At 36.8% G+C, this 23,907-nt stretch overlaps 1 protein-coding gene across 1 annotated transcript; it reads right to left on the bottom strand.

Moving 5' to 3' along the window:
* Nucleotides 1-10,753: 10,753 nt before the first annotated feature.
* Nucleotides 10,754-15,498, bottom strand: LOC103715362 (beta-glucosidase 31-like). The gene is made up of 13 exons (XM_008802962.3): nucleotides 15,129-15,498; nucleotides 14,215-14,278; nucleotides 14,075-14,133; nucleotides 13,899-13,974; nucleotides 13,736-13,807; nucleotides 13,483-13,570; nucleotides 13,121-13,376; nucleotides 12,921-13,036; nucleotides 12,585-12,805; nucleotides 12,144-12,166; nucleotides 11,940-12,054; nucleotides 11,716-11,824; nucleotides 10,754-11,274 (listed from the first exon to the last, which is right to left on the bottom strand). Exons 1-13 carry the CDS (start codon nucleotides 15,267-15,269, stop codon nucleotides 11,064-11,066), a joined length of 1,551 nt encoding a protein of 516 aa, XP_008801184.2. The 5' UTR covers nucleotides 15,270-15,498; the 3' UTR covers nucleotides 10,754-11,063.
* Nucleotides 15,499-23,907: the final 8,409 nt, after the last annotated feature.

Raw genomic sequence — 23,907 nt, 5'->3', positions numbered from 1 at the left:
AGTTGCATTCCAACCATGCTAATGAACGTGCATGGTGGAGGCTAACTTGCCTTAATTATCAAAATTACTAAGAGTGGCGGCCAAACGTGGTACCAACTATCACAATATGCAGTTATTGACTCTTAGTATAAACAAGTAAAAATTGTACTTTATAAAAGGATCCTTCAACAATCAATCAAATGTTGTTTATCTTATTTTAGTCAACCCTAGTTTCTACCTTAGAAATAGGAGTAACTTAGCTCTTTTAGCCTAGTGCAACACCCCTCTACCATAACCCAACATTACAGCTCTACTATTATCCAGAACTATATCACTTTACTATAGCCCAACATTGCGCCCTTTATCCATCAAATGGTGGTGTGATAGTGACAAAAGTCCTTGCAAATCAAGGCTCCTGGTCCTGCACTACTCTATCCTCCCTTCAATTACTTTTCGACTAATCTGACATCAATAGCACACCCATGCACACTAAACCATGCCATTTGGCTTGTCACTACTCTTCTCTATCGTACCTAGATAGGATTTTGCCAGCAGGCCTAGTGATATACTTGAATAAGATGGAAAGAGCACCAACAAGCCTTGTGCCAGACCCGATAGGATGTTACCTAATCATTGTCACACTAATCTTAGTTGGATATCATATAGTCATCGTCACCTTAGTGTCGGTGGGATACTGAGTGGTCATCGTCATACTATTTTTGGTAGGACACCGCATAGTCAGCACACCCTAATCTAGGTGGAATACTATGTAGTCATCACCATACTGACCTTAGTAGGATAATTTATAGTTGTCATCATGCTATTAGCTCCTAATTATTTTGTTGGTTTAATTCAAAATTTCATTCTTTTGTGACTTAAATGAAAATCTCGTAACCCTTTTTATCATGAGCTGATGCTTGGTCTAAGGAGTCGACCCCTTGGAGCAAGAGGGAGCTTCGAGTCGACTCTAGAGGTAACTCAAAGTTTTGCGGGCGATGAAGAAATCGACTCACAGAAATTGATGGGACAACCCCCTACTCTGGAGTCGACTCAAAAATTAGTTCGAGTCGACCCTTGTGTCGGGGGATAGGTGTTATACCCAAATGTTCACAATTTTGTTTCATTTCTTCTACTCCCTTCTTTCGCTTGAAACTCTCTCCTACCCTCTTCTCTTCCAAAACCTATCTATCCTTGACCTAAATTTCCTTTATTTTGGGTTAGATTGCTCTCCCATGGCTCCAAAGAAGCATACTTCCCCAATGATAAAGCAGATGGAAATCTTAGTTCCATCGAAAAGGCGTTAGCTAGGTTGGATCGTGTTCCTCCGTAAGTTGAAGAGGTGGTTCCTTCTCCTCCCCAAGCTATCTGATGCCAGAAAGATAAAAAGGGGAGAAGATAAACAACGAGCAAACCAAAACCACCCAAGAATTTAAGAATAAATCCAAATATCCAAGGACAAGAACAATAGATAGATAAAAACTCACCACTCAAAGGAATCCACCCAAGAGATACAGAGTTTGATGTAAAAGAAAACTCATCACCCAAAGAAATCTACCCAAGGAATATGAAGTTCTAGTAATCACCACTCACAGACAATCTTTTTGAGATACAAAGCAAGAACACGCTCACCACGCAAAAAATATCTAGAGATATAGAACACCCAGAAGAAGAAACTCGTCAAGCCAAAAGCTTAATCTTTAATTCACTCAAACTTGAAATTAAATTCTGAAAACATAACATAGGGCATGCCTTTATATAGGCACGTTTGGAATGCTTTTCAAGCAATTACAATCAATAATCCTAAATGTAAGGGAAAAAAAAATTATAATTGCATTCCATAAGAAAGAAAAAACACCATAAATTGGCATTTTAAAATTTACCTTTGCTTAGGTATAAACCAAAAATAAATTGCCATAGAAAAAAATCTTTTTTGGTTCCTTAAGAACCCATGTCCATGCTTCCCCGATTGAAAAAGACTCATCCTCGAGTCTGGAGCAGCTTCATCTTCATCTCCATGATAAGGGGAGAAGTCAGATACAGTGAATGTGGTTGAAACACCTCGTCTTATGAAAGTTCAACCTTGTAAGCATTCTCCCCGACACGTCGCAACACCTTGAATGGATCATTAGCTTGAGGCATCTCCGTTGAATTATTGTGTTGATGGAATATAAGCCAAATCCAAGGGGCTAATTGGATTAAGGCTATACATTTCTTCAAATGGACTGCAACCATTAGCTTGACTTGTGGAACGGTTGTAAGCAAACTCTGCCTGAGCTAACATAAGATCTCACTAGCGAATGTTTTTACCTACAAGACTTCTCAATAAATTTTCTAAGCTTTGGTTAACAACTTCAGTTTGACCATCGGTTTGAGGATGATGTGACGTGCTGGAAAGTAACTTCAATCCAAGTTTTCTGCACAAAATGTGCCAAAAGTGACTCATAAACTTGGTATCTCTATCCGAGACAACCATTTTTGGCATGCTATGAAGTCGCACAATCTTTCGAAAGTACAAGTCAGCTATACATGAAGCATCTACGGTCTTACTACATGGAACAAAATGTGCCATCTTCGAAAAACAATCAATAACAATCATGATAGAATTCTTGTTCCTTTGTGTCCGCAGCAACCCATTACAAAGTCAATGCTAATTTCCTCCCATGGTGAATTTGGAACCAGTTATAAGGTATACAAGCCTATGTTTTGCCTATGACTCTTGGCTATATGACAAGTCTTGTATCACTCCAACTGCCTCATAATGTCTCGCTCCATTCTAGGTAAACAAAAATGAGATGCCACCAATGAAAGAGTTTTGTCTTGCCCAAAATGTCTAGCTAGGCCACCTCCATAAGCTTCGAGAATAATTGCCTCTTGCAATGAGCATTGAGGAATGCATAACCAATTGTGCTTGAAAAAAAATCCATCCTACAAGACAAAATGATTAAATGACCCTTTCATACATTCAATTAGAATAGCACCAAAATACGGATCATCTTGATACAGCTCTTTAAGAACTTCAAAGCCTAAAACCTTCACTTGCATAGTAGACAGTCAGGAATATCTTCGACTTAGGGTGTCGACCACCTTATTCTGAAGTCCGAACTTATGCGTAATGGTGAATGAAAAGGTCTGCAAAAATTCCACCCACTGAGCATGTCGTCGATTCAACTTGTGCCGCCCATAGATGTATTTCAGTGCTTCATGATCAGAAAAGAGAACAAATTTCTTGGGCAAATGATAATAGCTCTAGTGATTCAAGGCTCGCACGATGGCATAGAATTTCTTGTCATAAGTAGAGTATTGCCTCCAAGACTCACACAACTTTTCGCTGAAATAGGTAATAGACTTACCTTCTTAACTAAGGATAGGACCAATCCCCACATTAGAAGCATCACAATCTACTTCAAATAAGCCTTCAAAATTTGGCAATGCTAAGACAGGAGCTTCAGTTATCTTCCTTTTCAAAATCTTAAAACTCTTCTAAGATTCTTCAGTTCACTTAAGAACTCTCTCTTTCAAGCAATCCGTGATAGGAGAAATAATAGTACTGAATTTTTTCATAAATCGACAATAAAATGAAGCTAACCCATGAAAACTTTGGATATCATGAATAGACTTCGAAATAAGCCAGCTTGTGGTCGCCTCCACCTTGCTTGGATCCATCTTGTTCCATCACTTAAGACCACAAAGCCTAAGAAGATGAGGCTAGTAGTGCAAAAGTGACACTTTTTCAGGTTTACATACATCTTTTGCTTCCGAAGCTTGTCAAAAACTTGATGAAGATGCATCAAGTACTGATCAATGTGCTTGTTGTACACTAAAATATCGTCAAAGTGAACCACAACAAACAAACCAATAAAAGGTTTAAGCACATGATTCATAAGGCGCATAAAAGTGCTCGGGGCATTTGACAATCCGAATGGCATAACCATCACTCATACAATCCATCCCTTGTCTTGAATGCAGTCTTCCACTCGTCTTCCAGTCTCATTTGGATCTGATGATAACCGCTCCTATGATCAATCTTCAAAAATATAGAAGCACCATGTAATTGATGAAGTAGGTCATCAAGATGTGGAATTGAAAACCGGTACTTAATTGTGATCTTGTTCACTGCTCTACTATCAATGCACATATGCCAAAAACCATCATTTTTAGGCACAAGAAGAGCTAGAACCATACATGGACTCATGCTTTCCTTCACCAACCCTTTAGCAATCAACTCATCTACTTGCCTTTATAGCTCTTCTTGCTTCTTAGAATTCATCCTATATGCCACCTTGTTTGGGAGACTAGCACCGGGTATGAAGTCAATGCAATGTTGTATGTCTCTTATAGGTGGTAGTCCAAGTGGAATTTTATCAGAAACAATATCAGAAAATTTATAGAGCAAAGTATTCATGATAAGGGGCAACTCATGCTTCTCCTCATTCTCCTCTAGAACAACAAGGGCATAGATTCTACGAGATTCCACTATGGCCTTTTCAACTTTAGTCTTGGACAAAATATTATTTCTCTCCTCTTTAGAAGGCTTGGGAATGCTCTCTATCTTAATAGGCCCTAACACAATCTTCACCCCATCTCCATAAAAGAATATGTATTTTTGAACCCATCATGTATCACTTTTCTATCATATTGCCATGGACAACCAAGTAATAAGTGACAAGCATCCATAGGTACAACATCACAAAGTAACTCATCGAAATATTTCTTGCCCATAGAAAATTGAATAAGGCAACACTTGTAAACATTTACCTCAGTACACTTGTGAAGCCAAGAAAGCTTATATGGTTGAGGATGATTTTCTATTTTGAGCTTCAATTTCTCCACTATTGATGCTACCACAGCATTCTCACAGCTCCCCCCATCAATGATCACATCACAGACTTTGCCATGAGAAGTACATCGTGTATGAAAGACGTTGCGAAGCCACTCGTCATCTTCTACATGTGCTGCACTTAAACTCCTACAAACCACCACAGATTCTCTTTGATCGTCATAAATCACTTCCTCTTCTTCTACCTCCTCATCATATGTTGGTTTACCTAAATCTTTGTCTTCACCTTCGTCTTCCTCCATAAGAGAAATAATTTTACGATTAGAATAATCATATGCAATATGGCCTATACCTTGGCATTTGAAGCATCAAAGACCAGTAGAAGGTAGGGAATGACTAGAACCGGCTACTGGATTTTCTGCCTTTGAAAGATTTTTTGACAAGGATGCCTTGGTGGAATTAATCTTAGAAGGTCCGGCACTCCCCTAGTTAAAAGGAGTGTCACGACTTGTAGAGCAAAAAACTCTCCTACACAGCTCCTTCAATTGTTTCTCCACCTTTGCTGCAAGTTTGCACACATTATTAAAAGTCCAATAAGGTTGTAATAGTATCACGTCACAAATTTTAGAACATAACCTGCCAAGATAACGGACTATGGTTTGCTCTTCGGCTCCTCAACATCACACTACAATATTAGATACTCAAACTCAGTAGTATAATCTTCCACAGATAAATCTTTTTGCTTAAAATTATGAAACTTGAGAAAAGCATCTAGCATGTAATTATCTAAAAGAAATTTCTGTCTTAGCACATTTCTCATCTTTTTCCATGTTACAATTTGTCTTTTTCCTTCATGTGCCCTTTGCTTCTTAAGATGCTCCCACCAAATAGAGGCATCTTTCTTCAACTTGATGGCTACAATTTTTACCTTGCGATCTTCTGGTACATCTTTGTATTCAAAGATGCACTCCACCATATGCAGCCAATCAATAAACTCATCAAGATGTGCCCTTTCTTCCAAATTAGGAATATCAACTTTGACGTCGAACTCCCGTTGAAACTCGTGACTCCTTTGGGAACGATTCAATGTCAGGCTATGATCACAGTGAAAAGGATTAGTCTCTTCTTCCGCATCATGTGAATCTTCTTCCTTTGATTTATGATTTAGGATATTATGTCTCAACGTTTGAAGATGCGCCAAACTTTGTTGAAGTCGCTACACTTTCCCTCCACAATTCTTCATTCTCAGTATCACGAATATCCCGCTCATTGTTTGGTCCTTCAACTTTCTGCCCTCTCGACCACAGGCTCGACTTGCCATGATGATCTGATACCAAATCTGATGCCGAGAAGTTAAAAAGGGGGGAAGACAAACAATGAGCAAACCAAAACCATCCAGAATTTAAGAATAATGGTAACCCAAATCTCCAAGAACAAGAACAATGGATAGATAAAACTTACCATCTAAAGAAATCCACCCAAGGGATACAGAGTTTGATGGAAAAAAAAAACTCACTACCCAAATGAATTCATCCTAGATATACAGAGTTCTAGTGATCACCACTCATAGACAATCTTTCTAAGATACAGAGCAAGAACACTCTCACCAAGCAAAAAATGCCTAGAGATACAGAACACCCAAAAGAAGGAACTCGTCAAGTCAAAGGCTTAATTCTTAATTCACTCAAACTTGAAATTAAATTCTGAAAATATAACATAGGGCATACCTTTATATAGGCACGTTTGGAATGCTTTTCAGGCAATTACAATCAATAATCCTAAATATGAGGAGAAAAAAAGAATAACCATAATTAGGCATTCCATAAGAAAGAAAAAATACCACAAATAAGTACCAAAATTTGTCTTTGCTTAAGCATAAACCAAAAGTAAATTGCCATAGAAAAAAAATTTTGGCTCCTTAAGCACCCGCATCTTCCTTTTTGGCTCCTTAAGCACCAATGTCAATATCCCAAGTCAGGTACCCCTCTCCACTAGGATAGTGCCTATCGGATGGAAGGGTGATTTTGAGTTTTCGAAACAAAAGGGTTTTTCCATTGGAAGAAAATTGAAGCAAATGAGTTGGGAGTCCATGTGCTCCCTTGATGTTCCTATGTACCCCATCTTAGTAAGAGAGTTCTATGATCATGTGAAGTTTGGGGTAGAGAACTTGAAGTCCACAATCAAAGGGACTTATATTTTTCTGGATATACCAAGTCTGGAAAAGATTCTTCATATGCCGACCGCTGGACCTTCAGATGACTACCTTGAAGAGCGTCGGATTGGATTACATCTCATTTTGGATAGAGAGGAAGTTGATGAACTAGAAGAGGTTAGTATAAGCCAACTTTATATGGAAATGAGACTGCTGCATTATGTGGTTAGTATAATCTTCTTTTCAAAATTTGAAAGATTCAGTATATTAACAAGTAGGAGTTATGCATAATGTATAATATCGTTAAGGAAATTTCTATGAATCTTCTAGCTCTAATGATCCAAAGGATGCATGATGTGATCTCTCGGACTAAGGCTCCATTGCTCTATAGTATGATGCTCACAAAGGTATTTAAACAATTTAATGTGAATTTGGCTGCTGAAACAGTTCAAACCCAACCCAACCCCACGGGTCCTCCAAAATGGGTCAGGTCGGGTCGAGTGGGGTCACGGGTCAACCCAACCCATTTGCAGCTTTAGTCGTGTGTTTCTACAAGGTTGGATTCTTCTTAAAGAAATACTTACACTATGTGGATGCGACTATACATGAGTTTGGGATTCCAAGTTGAAAGTAGGGTTGCAAATTAATGAATCGAGTAGCTTACAAGCTGGCCCAGCTCAACTCGGGTTCAAGCTCGATTTGATTCAACTTTATGGAGCTTGAGTCGAGCTGGAGTAGAAAATAATCGACTCACAAACCTTGTCGAGTATATATATTTTAATACTCCATGCCTTTTATGTTTTGTTTTAACTATATTTTTTAATTATGACCAAGGCTTGAACACAAGCTCGACTATGGCTTTATTGATATTCGAGTCGAGTCAAGTTGAGTTGATCTCAAGCATTTTTATTTTTGATCGAGCCATGTTTGAGCTTGCACATTAAGGTTCCATCAATCTCAAGTCAAATTTTGAGCCCGCATATTTTGAATCAACTTGAAATTGAGCCTCTAGCTACTCAACTTGGCTCGATTGCACCCCTCGTTAAAGGATTGTGGGATTATATGCATTTTAGGATCTTGGGCACCCAAAATCATCTCATTTTTTCTTTTATATAAAATTAAGGTTGCGTCTTGATTGGGTAATCTCATGTCTAGACTGGTCCTGACCTATGGATCCAATTTGAAGAGTAAATTAGTTTTCAATTTAAATTTTTTTATTTGAACTAATTTGAAGACCGAATTGGTTCATCTACTTAATTTCTACATCAAAATAAGAATAAAATTAATAAGAAAGCAATTCAAATGCTAGGAGGATCACCAAACTTGATGTCGACCACTTTGACCATTTTAGGTGGGGTTGGATAGGATCCAAGAGCGAGATTTGTCACATCAGGAAGCCGAATCGCATGTTAAATTTTTGAAGGCCATAACTTGGTCATATGATGTTCGATTGAGATAATTTTTTCTTTTTACAAAATTGGATAACTTTTCGAGATTTATGATGTGCCCAAAATTCTATTGTTTGGGCCCGAAATAGATTGATCAAACTAAAAGTCTCCTTTTCATAAAAGACTTTGACCGAATATATCTCTCAATCCTAGAAGAATCAAGCAAAGCGATAAAAGATAAAGTTGATGTAGAAGTTGGATCTATCTCCTATAAAATTTTAGCTTTTTCAAGTTTATTTTTACTGGTCATATCTATTTTAGGAAAGTTGAGTCCTATTTGAATTGGAAAATAAATACAACGGCCAACGACTAGTTTCAGCCCTCCAACGGTAAAAAGAGCTCTTCTAGCCATTAGTGGATATGTAAATGCTTCCACATTTGATTGGAGAACACACTAATGGAAGGATAAAATGTGTTTCAAGGAAGAAAAAAAAACTTCAAGTCTACATTCATACTATTCACCATCCACATCGAGTATTAGTTAGTGATGTTCATCTGAAGTGTGTTGCACGACAGCTTCCCTCTAGCAAATCAAAAGCGCTTCATTGGTTCTTTTCAGTTCATTCATGAGAATTCATTATATTTGTTGCTTCTTGATTATATTTCATTGTTGTGGGTGACAAGTTTCTAGCATGTTGAAACTTGGGGATAGATTGATTCGTGTACATTGAAATGGAGAAATTTTCATGCGGACCCAATCACTAAAGGTTGATATAAAGAGTAGTCCATTCGAACCGATTTAGGAATCTGAAGACGGGAAGCTGGCAAAGGATTTGATATGAAAACTTGTATTAGCCGATGGGAGAGCCAAAGTCCCTGCGGTAAGAGATCCTTGAGCATCAAATTTAGTAGCTAGCTAAGAGCAAGCCAATCAAGATGATATGATCCTTTTAATGATAGCCCAGTCTATCTCATCGTGGCCTCTAGGTGTGGTTTAATGTGGAACAAGGGCAAGGAGGGAGTTTGAAGGAAGGTCCGAAGGATGATAGCATAGGTTCACCTTACAAAGGCATATAGAAAAGACCCTAATCATTGTCCAAATCTCTAGAGCAACACGCTTTGTCACTCGATTAACACTTGAATGGGGCACGTGGCACTAGCCCGCTGCATTTTTAGAAATTAAAAAGGCAAAGTAAGCTAATAAAACCTTGGTAAACGAGGAAAGGTCAATGATCACTGTGTTAGTCATAAATATGATGTATTGATAATTCCGATGAACGACCAATTGACTACTAAGGATGTGATGTTTATATCTTATCAGCCTCATAATCTTAAGCTAATACAACGTGGGGTATTGTTTATACTACATCCTCCAACATCCAGAATCTAAAGGCCAGTTAGATGACAGCCATATGGCATTGCTAGATATTAGAAAATAAAAGAAATTGGTTTTGAGAGTGAACTCTAAATTAGCTAAGCATGTGTGAAAGCCACTAGCTAAGGTATTGGTTGTGATCGACTGAAAGCCACTAGCTAAGCCTTACGCTAATTGGGCCGCCACTAGGTACTGTGAAGGATAGGTCGGACTATGACCTAGAGAAATCGGTCAAACTAGACCAAGTGATCGCCTAAGGCTCAGAAAGAATTCCAGATGTACCATGTGCAAACTGATTATAGGTATTAGCTTACTATAGCTGATTGTCACTTATAACATCCTCCTGATTGGATGAAGTCTCAGAAGCCAGGTGTGGTTAGCGGAAATGGTTGCCAAGGAGCAAGAATGTGGAAAAGTTGAGATGTTGGTAGAACTAATTACGGCAACTGCCGAAAGAAGAGGGGTGAAGTGATGACAGCTCATAAAGATAGGTGTCCGCACTAGAGTAAGATAGCTATATATATATATATATATATATATATATATATATATATATATAGAGAGAGAGAGAGAGAGAGAGAGAGAGAGAGATAAGTATTTAACTATAAAAAGAGCGTTCAGCCAATCAGTGAATCAAGTACCAGTTTATTTTTATCAGTTTATCTTTCAATTTGTCTTTGTTTGTTTTATCTTTAGACTAAAGTTCATAGCTCATAGATCTTAGTCATCGCTTTCTTTCTCGAGAAGGCAGCGTCTCAATAATGAAAGTCCTCAAAGATTAAGACAGTAGGATCCACAGCCATCTATTCCTCTTTCTAGTTGAGCCAACGAGATCTTAAAATATCTTTCAGACCTTTCTTGGCTAAAAATGCCAATTCCAGAAAATCAAATTACTAAAGGCCTATCGCTGCTTTTTTATAATGATTTTAGTACTCTGCAATTTACTGAACTACCACAAAACTTCTGCTACTCTTTGCATTTTATTGTCGCTTAGTTAAAGACTTTACAAAAAATGGATTCATCATACATGTTAGATAGTCTACTTTATTTTTCATCTAGGCTAGTGAATACGAAACAAAAGGAATACTAAGGAATCTATGTTTCTTCTTGATCATAATGACGTAACAAGGAATACAGTTTCTATTGGACCTTTTTTTAGTTTCATAATGAAATTACAAATCTATCCGGGGCTATGAGCACTCTATCTCTCACAAAAGGCTAGCCAGAGCCCAACCCGCTCGTCATTAAGACAAAGTATGCCACTAACATGGACAAGCTACATGGATGTATTGCAATTTTTCTGCCTATAGCCTCAATACGAAATAGCATATCATCCCTTATGATTCAAATTGTCTCCACATTCTCAACTAAAGATAGATTGTTGGCATATGTTTACTCAACATAGGCATTGTGAGATATTCTCCTTCTCAGTCCATTCTTGAGAAACATGGCATACCACTCTGCAGAAGCTCTGCCATACCTTGTTCTATTTTTGTCATTGAAGTCAACTCCATAGAGACCATAGCGAGCAGTATAACCAAAAGCAAGCTCAAAACAGTCTATGAAAGACCAGACAAAATATCCTTGTGTATTTGATCCATTCCTGCACACAGAGATTGCTTCAGGTGAAACAGAGAAGTGAATTAAGTTGAACAATGCTAAATGTATCATGAAGCTATTCATGATAACCAAATCAGTTTCGCATATGCACTAGGTATAATCATCTATTTAGCAGTCGCTTAGGTGCATCTTCTAGGGTGGTGTTTCCACCAAGAAACAAGATCTTGAGATATGGATGCATAGACTCAAAGCTTAGGAACTGTTTCAACCGCATATGTGGAGGTGCAAAAGCAGTGGAGGCTGCCCACTTCCCATCAAGCATTAGATGGCTAATGTAGCTTGGTTCCAGAGTGGAATAAGAAGAAGAAAAAGGGGAGGAGGAAGAAGAATAAGCAGAAGAATAAGGAGAACAAGAAACTGTAGATGTGGAGATCTGGACTGCTATGAGTGATACAATTTCTTACTAATGCGAAAATGGAATTACCTGATAGATTCAAAGAGGCTTTCTACATATTGGTGTAAGAAGTTTGCTCTACAATCATCATTAAAAAAGTGTACATCCATCGTATGGTTAATGTTGAACTCCGCATATCCTGAAGTCAAGCATAGCACACTGTTTAAGTATTTTAGGATAGTTCCCATAAGGATAATCAAAACAAGTGCTGGGCTGTAGGTCAAAAAAAAAAAACGGGAGAAATTTTTCCTTACCATTTTCATGGATTATAATTGGAGGATTCCCATATTTCACTTTAATGTGCTCAAGCATTTTTCTCAGAGCCCATGGAGTTGCAGTTACTGGAGGCATGCTTTGGGAACTGAAATACTGCATAAAATTTTAATTGTGCCAGGAGAGTCAGAACATACTGTCCGGATTAGCCCTCATGCTTACACAAGAACCAGTTTATTGCATACCTTCCAATAGTTCCTGGTTGTAACTGCATCAGGACACAATTGCTATCAGCAGTATAATTATTTTTAGGAAATCATTCTCAAATAAGAAATACTGCAATGCTGAAATTGAGGACTATCTTCATCAAGAAAGGAAAAAAAAATCTAATAAATCTAGTTCCTTGTAAGTTGGCCATTGAAGAAACAGAGCAAAAGCTGAAGAGGGCATGTTTTATCACTAAAAGATGTAATTTCTTACACATATTCATATATACATTACTGAAATTTTAATTTGATCAAATACAAAATCAGTAAGGTAATATTCCGTTATTACTTATTATAAAGAATAATATATATAGAATTGAGATTGTTCTTAAGGTTACAATGACATATTGTACTCGTAATAAATATAACAACTGGTTCTCATACTAAAAGCAAATGTTTAAATTGTCTTCAGTTGCTTACTTGGTAATTTGACAGATACATCTCTGAGGTAGTCACTCTCATTCCGATCCCAATTGTTAGGACCTGCTTGCAAATAAAAAACTGTGTAATGGTTGAAGCCGAGAAAATCAAATGATGCTTTCAACTTCTTTGATTCTTCTGCACTAAAAGATGGTAATCGAGATCCAACAATCTTCTTCATGACAGCAGGGTAAGTTCCATACACAAGAGGATCCATGAACCTAGTTCAAGGCAGACGATGTCGATGATCAGCTCTCATTTCTTGAGTTCTTGTTTTCTGGGAGAAGATAAAGGAAAAGAGAGGAAAATGAACAACTGCAAGCTTATAATTCGTACCATCCTATATGGAAATCAATCATTCTCTGTGCTGCAGCAATATCCTCTGCTGAGTTCGTGAAAGGCTCAAACCAAAAGCCTAGGATGGTCATTCCTATACGACCTCCTTGCTCCGCCTGCAGACAAAAGGGCCAGAAGCTCAGGATACTTAATGAATGACTATTCTTTTGAGGAACAAAACAAGGTTAGGGTTTGGGAACCTGATACTTGTCCTTGTACAAGGAGGCAGCTGATGCATGGGCTAATAATATATTGTGAGCAACGATGTATGGTTCTGTCGTTGAGTCCCCCTCGGTGCAATTAAGTCCAAATGGATAGGAGCAGCGCGCAGGTGGAAACAACCCAACATCATAACCAGCAACTGTTTCTATGTTAGGTTCATTGAAAGTACTCCAGAACTTCACTCTATCACCAAATTCTTTAAAGCACACATTAGCATAAGCCGTGAAATCTTCTCTGCATCAATACGCAAATCACAAAACTAATTTGCTGCACTGTTATTATGGATAAACGAGAATTACAGGATAAATTTTTATGCGTTATAGTTACCGCAGAAGCTTACACTATCTTTGGGCTTAGAAGTCCTGCATACTCGTCTTGCAATGCTTGCGGAAGGTCGAAGTGGTAAAGAGTTATGTGAGGCTCTATACCTGCAGGATTTACCAACGTTGGAAAGCATAAGTTTTTAGCAATTAAGTCATCAGGAAATCAAATGCTTCAAGAAGCTGTCATTCCAATCCCCACACAAAAAAAAAAAAAAAAAAAAAAACATAGTAAGTCTTCAGATTCTTTGCTTAGATGATCATTTCCAATACCATGGCTTAAGAGCTCATTGATTAGATTGTTGTAGTACTGTAAGCCTTTTGGATTGACAGGTCCTCGCCCTTCTGCAAGAGTAGGACCATGAAGCATCATGCTCAAGTTTCCGATGCATATTTCCGTTATGCCACAAAATAAAAAAGCCATCCGCATGGTTACCAGGAATAAGCCGGGACCATGAGATGGAAAATCTATAAGCATCCAAGCCCATCTCATGCATCAGCTTCACATCTTCCTGCCATCAAATAAAAAAGGATATTTGCCTGCAATTCTTCAAACTATATATGCTTATGTTATAACAGCAGCGCATCTCTTTGAGTAATAGATAGGCTTGCCTTGTATTTGTGATATTGGTCTGCTGCTATGTCTCCTGTGCTCTTGTCAGCATTTCTCCCTGCAAGGAAACACATTGCACTTGATATATCAAGACTGAAATACTAATTCACAACCCTTGACATAACAGTTTTCAACTGACCAGCATGGGTGAAAGTATCCCATATACTGGGCTTTCTTCCATCCTCCGCAACTGCTCCTTCTACCTGCAATCCACCCAGATCAGCCCTCTTAAAAGCTGAGTGACATATAGATGCCAGGTAGCTCGATTCCTTGTTTCCATAGCAGATCTTAATCTACCAACTGGTTACTTAATCTTGTGCTTTTTTATTTTAATTTTTTAAATTGTTTTCACTGCATTGCTTGTAAATGCTTGCACCCTTTCTTAGAGCATCATGTATTATATGAGGCAATTCTGATTTTTAATGGTTTTAGGCTAGTAATCAGCTTTAAATTTGCACTATAAATTAGTGCTTAATTTCCCCAAACAATAACCAGTAGAAGAGTAGAGAACCGTTGTAATTCCCATATCCATTCTTAACATCAAAGGAATTAATGTTATTAAACAGACTGATCTCAATTGTTTATCTATTTTCATTTTATTTGCAATTATTTTTAGCATTAGTCGGGGGTTAACACATGTGATTATTTATCTTTTTTGTTGAAATTCTAGAGATCAACTCATCAACGATCATGTTTCTTCGATTTTCAAGGAAAGTCCATATTATTTTGTATTAATATGCAAGAAATAACATGGGAAAAGAATTATTTGCGATAAGAAAATCTTAATTTTCACTCCAACCAGTAGTTCCTGGAGATGTGGCGAGCTACTATATTTTGATTTTTAATACACAAGAAACTTTGGGCTCGTTCTCAATTCAGAAAAAGAAAATTTTAAAGATTACATTATGTCATTATTTTTGAAAAAGTTTTAGCAGGATATACTTACTGAACATAAATCAAAACGTTTTGGCCAAACCAATCTTTAGTTTATCAATCAAGTTTCACATACACCGCAGACACATACTTTGATGGATGCACAGTGAGTGGTCTTACCTGATAGGCAGACGAACCAGCACCAAAAATAAAGCCAGCCGGGAAGTCATCTCTGCTGATGGCTCTCACCGTAGCGACTACTGACAACACGAGGAGAAGGTTCAGCAACCACCACCCCCTCTGCATCCCCACCGCCCCCATGGTTTCCTTGGCAAGCTGCTCTTAGCTTCTCCCAGTCTCGGTCTTGATTTATATACAGGATAGACGTACTGGATGACGAACTTAATGGGAGCGAGAGCTGTAGTTTTTGAAAGCAGTTGTCATGACCCTCTAAAAGCCCCTGAATCCGGCAAAGGAAGGGTGACGTTGATGGCCAATTGTTGACAAAGGGAGAGAAAGACGAATGGAATTTGATGGATGCCGGTCCGCCCTTTTACAAAGTTTTCGAGATTGAATGGTTAAATCGTGCCCGTGTACTTGCACACCTTTTTCTAAAATAGAAGAATAAATTTAATTTAAATAAAGAATTTTATTTTGTTGAGACAGCTTCCGTACGGTGTTTTTCACTTGGAAGCTTCTACCTCCGAGTTTCCTCAATGTCAACTTTGATGGTTCCGTTTTGGACGGAGGCAAGAAAAAAGGTCCTGGGTTTATCACCAAAGGCCCGAACTCTAGGGTAGTGGCTGCCAGGTCTTTGACACATTAGTTCTTTAAGCAGAGCTGCGGGTAGCTTGGGTCGACCTGTATCATGCACGAGGAGTGCTATAAGCTAGCTCGATTATACTGGAGAGTGACTTGACTATCGTGATTGGCTGGATCTAAGAGAGCCCATGTGGTGTATAGGTGAGTCCTAATAATGAATCTAGCAAAGAATCTCCTGCCTCTTGGACCTTGGACTCATTAAGAGTTATACAAACAAATAAGTATTTATTTTATATTGTTAGTAATATTATAATTCAGTAAATCATTCTAAAAAGATAATAATTTGTTTAACCTCCAAGAGGTTTATCAAACCTCCATTTGGACTCCTCAATGAGTAATTTCCAGATCCTATGCAAACGAAAAATTCGGAAATTGGTTGATACATAATAATTAATTTATTGAATTGACTTATTAGATCTCAATCAATTATTCTAATAAGGTAATAAATCATATAATTGATTGAATTGACATTTTAGATCTCAATTACAATAATTGATTTGCTACCACAAAATTAGTAATCAATTATTCTAATAAGGTAATAAATCATATAATTCATTGAATTGATATTTTAGATCTTAATTACAATAATTAATTTGCTACCACAAAATTAGTAATCAATGATTCTAATAAAGTAATAAATCATATAATTCATTGAATTGACATTTTAGATCTCAATTACAATAATTGATTTGCTACCACAAAATTAGTAATCAATTATTCTAATAAGGTAATAAATCTTATAATTGATTGAATTGATATTTTAGATCTCAATTATAATAATTAATTTGATGGTACAAAATTAGTAATCAATTATTCTAATAAGGCAATAAATCAATTCTAATATATAATTCATTGAATTGACATATTAGATTTCAATTACAATAATTATCTAGCTAGCACTAAATTAATAATTAATTTGAAAAATTCAAATAGAAAATTTGAAAATTGATTAATCCATAATAATAAATTTAAGTTTGCACTTATGCTTTTGTAAAAATTGAATTTGTGTGATTTCTAGTGATTATATTCACTAACTAATAGCATCAAAAAAAAACTTATCAAAAAGGCATACGTATCTAAGAAAGGCTGGCACTTAAGTGAGCCTAGTGCTCCACCACTGATCTAGAGCTGATCTGGCTATTATTTTTTGGATATATCAACTAAACATTCAAAATTCAATACAAATTTTAGTGCAATCTTTTGACATAAACTTTTTGCCTTCATTCAAGTTTCTATCTTTTTTCTATAACCTTGAACCTATGGCCTCTAATACTAATAACCACCTTAATGCCAAACCTAAAAAATCTGATGGCCATAACTTTAGGAGGTGACAGAACCAAATCCGGTTCTGGCTCACCACATTAGGGTTGATCTCAGCCATAAGTGAGAGCATCATTGAAGTTAATAACGGGTCCAACCCAACTACTTCACGATATGGTACTCACCAAAACCCAAACCGGAGTTCATCCTCCTCCCACACTGAATCTTCTACCTCCATTAGCACACCTTCTAGGACACCTGATGAGATAGACTATCATTGCATCCATAGAATCCTAGATGCCCTCTCTGAAAGGCTGTATGACATTTATTACACAGCCAAGAGTGCCAAAGAACTCTGGGACACCCTAGATAGCAAATATGGTCTTGATGATGCTGGGGTAAGAGGTTCAAGGCCTCCGACTTCAATAACTTTAAGATGGTGGACTCGAAGCCTATGAATGACCAAATTCATGATTTTGAAATCCTGATCCATCAGCTTAGGGCTAATAGAACCAATTTGGATAAATCATTCTAGCTAGCATGTCTGATAGACAAACTACCCAATTTCTGGTCTGATTTTGCTAAGACTCTGAGCCATACCCAAGGAGGTCTCACCCTAACCCAAGTTTTGAACTTGATTAAAATTGAAGAGCAACATAGGCTCATAAGTAAAACCTCTACTGGACACAAAAATAATGCTTATAATATAAAGGCCCCACCTAGGAAAAATCAGAACCGACCCTTCAAAAATAAGCATTACAAAAAGAAGCCCTACAACCCTAGAAACCCTAACCACCACAATGGAAGACCTATCTAATCCCAGGAGCAGAAGAAGAAAGAGGAAGGTGGTGTTCGTTCCTGTTATGTATGTGGTCGGACCAACCATTTATCTCTCCAGTGCTTCTATAAAAAGATTGAACCTTTTCAATCCAAGAAGAAGGGTTCACACACAACTAGTGCTCAAGTCAATATGGTGACTTCCGGCGCTGGCTTCTTTGAGATAGTTTTCAGGTCTGTTTCCTTCAGTCCTGAAGTTAACATGACTTTACAAGCACTTGATTGGTGGATTGATACCGGAGCTGGTATTCATATTTGTTCGGATCACTCCTGATTTTCTTCTTACCAGGTCTCAAGTAGAGGAGCTATGATTATGGCAAATAGCTCAGAGGCGCGTATGATAGGAGTGGGACATGTAGACTTAAAGCTTACTTCTGCAAAAGTCCTGTCTCTGCACGGCGTCTAACATGTTCCGGTCATTAGGAGAAACCTAATTAGTGGTTTCTTGCTTGTCCAGCAAGGCTATCGTCTTGTTTTTGAGTCCAATAAAGTTGTAATTTCTTATGGTGTAATGTTTATTGGAAAAGGATTCCTAAGTGAAGGATTGTTTAAGTTGAATATAATAGTTTCTTCAATAAATGAAAATTCTTTGATCATGAATATAGAACCTCCTTCTATTTGGCATGGTAGATTAGGTTATGTAAATTATAATATAATTAAGCAACTAATGAACCTAAATTTAATACCAAAAAGTGATCTTAAGAACCATGAGAAATGTAAAATCTGTGCAGAAGCCAAACTCCCTAGAAAGCCTTTTAAATCTGTTAATAGGGATTCGAATCTATTAGAGTTGATCCATAGTGATGTTTGTGACTCTGGTGGAACTTCTAGAGGAGGTAACAGATACTTTGTGACCTTCATAGATGATCTATCCAAGTTCTATTATATCTACCTAATTAAAACCAAGGATGAGGTGCTTAGCAAATTTAAGATTTTTAAGATCAAAGCTGAGAATCAACAGGAAAAGAAAATTAAAATTCTTAGATCAGATCGGGGAGGTGAATATACATCTAATGAGATAACTCAATTTTTGTGAAGATCATGGAATCATTTGACTGCTCTCTATTCTCTCCAATCAAATGGAGTCACAAAAAGAAAGAATAGGACTTTAATGGATATGGTTAACTCCATGCTTATAAGCTTAGGAGTACCAGAGAATTTGTGGGGGAAAGCTTTAGTTTCAGCCTGTTATATCCTCAATAGGATTTTCTTTAAAAATAATGATTTAACCCCATATGAAGTTTAGAAACATAACAAACCTAATCTTAGCTATTTGAAAGTGTGGGGATGCTTGGCAAAAGTAAAAATACCTGATTTTAAGAGAAAAAAATAGGGCCTAAAACAGTGGATGCCATATTCATAGGATATGCAGCCAATAGTAATGCCAATAGATTTCTGGTGATTAATTCAAAAGAAAGTGATATTAGTAATAACACTATCATAGAAGCCAGAGATACAACATATTTTGAAGACACCTTTCTACTTAGGACTAGAGTAGATAGTAGTATAGCTAGTAGCTCTAGTAGAATAAGGACAAGAGAAATAGAAGTAGAAGCAGAACCTAGGAAGAGTAAGAGACACAGAGTAGAGAAAATATTTGGAGATGACTTCTTTACTTTTCTTATAGAAGACTCTCCAGCTAATTTTGAGGACGCAATGAAATCCTTGGATTCATCTGTTTAGAGAGAAGCTGTGAACAATGAGATGCAGTCAATTATCCAAAATCATACTTAGGAACTGACTGATCTTCCTTCTGGCTGTAAATCTATAGGATGCAAATAGATCTTTAAGAAGAAACTTAGGCCTGATAGGTATGTAGATAAATTTAAGGCTGGATTAGTTGCCAAGGATTTTACTCAAAGATCTGGGGTAGATTTCTTTGATGTTTATGCACCTGTAGCTAGGATTACTACTATTAGGGTTCTAATAGCATTAGCCTCTATCCATAGATTAGTGATTCATCATATGGATATAAAAACAGCTTTTCTAAATAGAGACTTAAATGAAGAAATTTATATGGACAGGCAAAGGGATTTATAATCGCAGGCCAAAAAAATAAAGTTTGTAGATTAATCAGATCTTTCTATAGTCTTAAACAAGCACCCAAGCAATGGCACTTGAAATTTGATGAAACTATACTGATATTTGGATTTGAAATCAATAGTACAAACGAATGTGTATACCATAAGAGAGTTGGAAATAAATGTGTGATCTTGTGCCTCTATGTAGATGACATAATGATCTTTGGGACAGATATTCAGATAGTTGATGAAGTAAAGCAATTCTTAAGTCATAAGTTTGATATTAAAGACTTGGGACAAGCTGACTTAATTTTAAATACTAAAATAATTAGAAGTGTAAATAGTATTAAGTTATTCCAAAATCATTATGTTGACAAGATTCTCAATAAATTTAATTATATCGATTGTCAGCCTGTTTCTACTTCCTTTGATCTCTCTACACACCTTAAGAAGAACTTAGAACTCCTATCCTTCAAAGCTTATATGCTCAAATTATTGGCTCACTAGGATTTCTAGCAAACTACACCAGGCCAAGTATAGCATATGTTGTAAATAGACTTAGTAGATATACTACTAATCCAAATAGAGATCATTGGACAGCATTAGAGAGGATCCTTAGGTATCTTAAGGGCACTAAGTCCTATAGTTTGCACTTTTGTGGGTTTTCTGCTATTCTGAAAGGCTATAGTGATGCCAACTAGATCAGCGATATCTTAGATGTTAAATTCATCACAGGATATATCTTTCTCCTAAGAGGTGTTGTTGTGTCTTAGAAATCCACCAAACAAACCTTGATATCTAGAAGTACCATGGAGTCTGAACTGATAGCTTTAAACACTACTAGCACAGAGGCTGAGTGGCTTTGAGATCTATTAATAGACCTTCCCGTAGATGAGTCACCTTTACCACCTGTTTTCTTATATTGTGACTGTAAATCTGCAATAGATAAGTGGTACCAAGAAAATGCCAATATAAAAATAAACAGACACTTAAAAGTGCATCATAAATCATTAAGATATAAATTGAAAAATAACGTTATAGCTTTGAATTTTGTAAAATCAGAAAATAATTTGGCTGATCAACTTACAAAAGGTTTGTCTAAAACAGTAGTTCTAGAGTCATCGAGGGGGATCACCACAGTGGAAACCTAACTTTAAAAGATTCAATGGGTAGAAACTAACCAGAGTGTGACTAAGAGGAGTACTATTTTATGTTTTCCTCATCCCTATGGTGCTAGTGCTCATAAAAGTAAGCAGTACGATGAGTTTGCTTGTATAATTCTTAATGAGTCCGAGATCCAAGAGGCAGGAGCTTCCTTGCTAGCTTCCTTATTAGGACTCACCTATATGTGCAGTCGTGAGGTCGCGATTATAGAAAATGGATGATTCTCTAAAAAGCACATGAAAGATACTTGCGCATGGCCATATTAGCGCAACCCGCTTAGAACCCAGATCGGGCTATCTTATGTGTGTTGTTAATTTAATCTGAGCCATGGACTGAGGTTCAAGGTTAAGACCATCTTGGCTCCACAGATGTAATCAATTATTACTAAGTGAAGGTTCAAACCGAAAGGTACCTACACCTATTACATAATATAAAATCTCCAGTATTTTGTTTTGATTTTAAAATTATTTAAAAATTAATTTTTGTGGAGGATTGCTGGAAATATTAATGCATACGCGGCCATTCTCGGGCCGCGTGTGCAAGTGCCAGCGGGCACCTACTGGCACCTGTTGTAGTTTTTTTTTTTGAATTAAAGGCGGGCTGGCCGCGTCCGCATTCTACGGACGCGTGCCAGCTCCCTTTGGCCTCCGCGAGAAGAGCACGGACGCGTCCGTAAAAATTACCAAAAAGCTCCCTATTTTATTCTATTCAGGACACAAAAAATTAGAGAAAAATACCAAAAAAATTCTGAAGAAAAGTTCTTCCTATTAGCCATTCTGATTTTAATTTTTGCAATTCTATTCAGTTTGTTTTATTCTTTTTATTTCGTTCTTCGCTGGATCTGCAAGTCCAATCGGATTCGATTTGGCTTCTTCCGAGACGTACCAAAGAAAAAGTTTAGGGTCGTCGTATTTCTGAGAAGGATTGCCAGAAGACCCATACGTGGGGGCAAACACTTCTTTGGGACAGCGTCTATGCGCTTCCATCTGCCTTCAATCAGACTATTTTCTCTTACTTTTGTTTTAAATTTAATATTGGTAGATCTGTTGGATTTACAATTTTATGATTTGAATTTATTAAATGAATATATTTATTTTGTGCTAGAATAGATTTCTTTTGTGGTAAAATAGATTTAAATTGATACCGAATAATATATATATATATTATTTCTTTTAAGAATTTTTATTAATTGTAATTATAGATTTATTTTCTTAGTTAGGTGATGTATTGCTAACACGGTGGTGAAGGGGGACCTTCTTTACTTCGAGATATTTGGGTGATGGTGAGAAATAGAGTAACCTTTCAGGCCAAGCATGTGTTTAAAGAGACCAATGGAGCCATGAACTGGATGGCTGCTTAAGTGGCCTGCCACTCCAGAGGCACCTTATGGGCTAGAGAGGGAGAGTTGCCTAAGGCACTCTGTAATTTATTATTTTTTAATTTTATTGGATGTGCCCGTACTTATAATATATAAAATACCTATTTTAGCAAAGAAAATAAAAATAAAATAAAGGTTTTTATTTCCTTCTAGTAGTGTTGGTGATAATCACAGTTGGAACCAGACAAAATAGTCATCACGAAGTTTCTCATAGATAAGATTCCTTCTATGCCGTATAGTGGCCATGTTATCAAAGTTCGGATACGGATTTCCCAAGAGATATAAATGTTTTTTTTAAAATGGCGACAATAATGTGAGCTACTCTAGCTCGGTTGGTTGGCATCCTTCCATAGAGATAAGGCCTATGAAGTTAGGATCCTGGCGGTAATATCGTTACTGTACTTTCCATAAACAACATGAAAACTGCAATAGTTATTACCATTATGACAATATTGTCAACAATTTAAAATTATTGATAATTTAAAGTTAGGAATGTTAGGCAAAACATTTTGGCTGGATTTTAAATTCTTTACCAATATAAAACTAATACATCTGTCAACATGTATATATATATTTCATAGAGTAGAGATCATCCGGCCATGGAGACGTGCCAAAAAAAGAGAGAGAACAAGATTGTCTTCCTGATATGAGAATCAAACAAGTTAAAACAACATCCATCCAAAAGAGTAACGTTGAAAGTTGGCCGTCTGGATGAGCCACGTGGCATTCAATTGTCCTTTATGCATGGATCTTTAAAATGCTTGTTTTCTTATATAAAATATGATAGTTACTAATTATCACTCAGGTTTGATCTGAAATCTTTCGCTACAGGAGCAGGTTTTTTTTTTGATAGCATAGGAATAAGGCATTTTAAAGGACCCATCAGTGGACTTCCACTTTGCAATCAAAACGTTAACTTCTTCAACCGAGTTGGCCAAGCTCAATTGATTTTGCTCTGCTACAAGAAAACCTTTATGAGGGTCATATCGGCTACTGTTGTCTAAGGTGGGCTTCCAGATTGGCCAGCCTGTTAGTTTGACGATACCAACTTGCTCACTACAGCGGTGATTGACATGAGGAATGGTGGATTGGTAGGAAATTTAATTAGTTTCAATTAAAGTTTCCAGTATGTTGTTATACTCCATATGGTGGAGATTGTTGGAACCTGGCAGAATTTGGGCCTCATACAATTTGTTAAAGACAGATCCTTTTAGAAGTGCAGTGGCCAAAACAAACACGTATTTGAATTGTGAGAATTAGCAAACACGTATTTGAATTGGATTTGGATTAGACAAAAACAGAATGAAGATCCATGTTGTTGCATTGCAATAATTTGCATCTCTATGATATCCTTAAGTATTAGGTTTAGAAATTGTTACTCACCTGATATTATATATAAAAGAAGTAGATTATCATAATAAACTAGCATATTATATCTTCCTGGAATTATACTTCATATAGAAAATGATATGATGTA

The sequence above is a fragment of the Phoenix dactylifera genome, unplaced genomic scaffold, assembly GCF_009389715.1.
Source record: "Phoenix dactylifera cultivar Barhee BC4 unplaced genomic scaffold, palm_55x_up_171113_PBpolish2nd_filt_p 000214F, whole genome shotgun sequence".
Taxonomy (NCBI): domain Eukaryota; kingdom Viridiplantae; phylum Streptophyta; class Magnoliopsida; order Arecales; family Arecaceae; genus Phoenix; species Phoenix dactylifera.
Note: the sequence above shows the minus strand (reverse complement) of the source record. Positions and strands in the feature narration are given on the sequence as shown.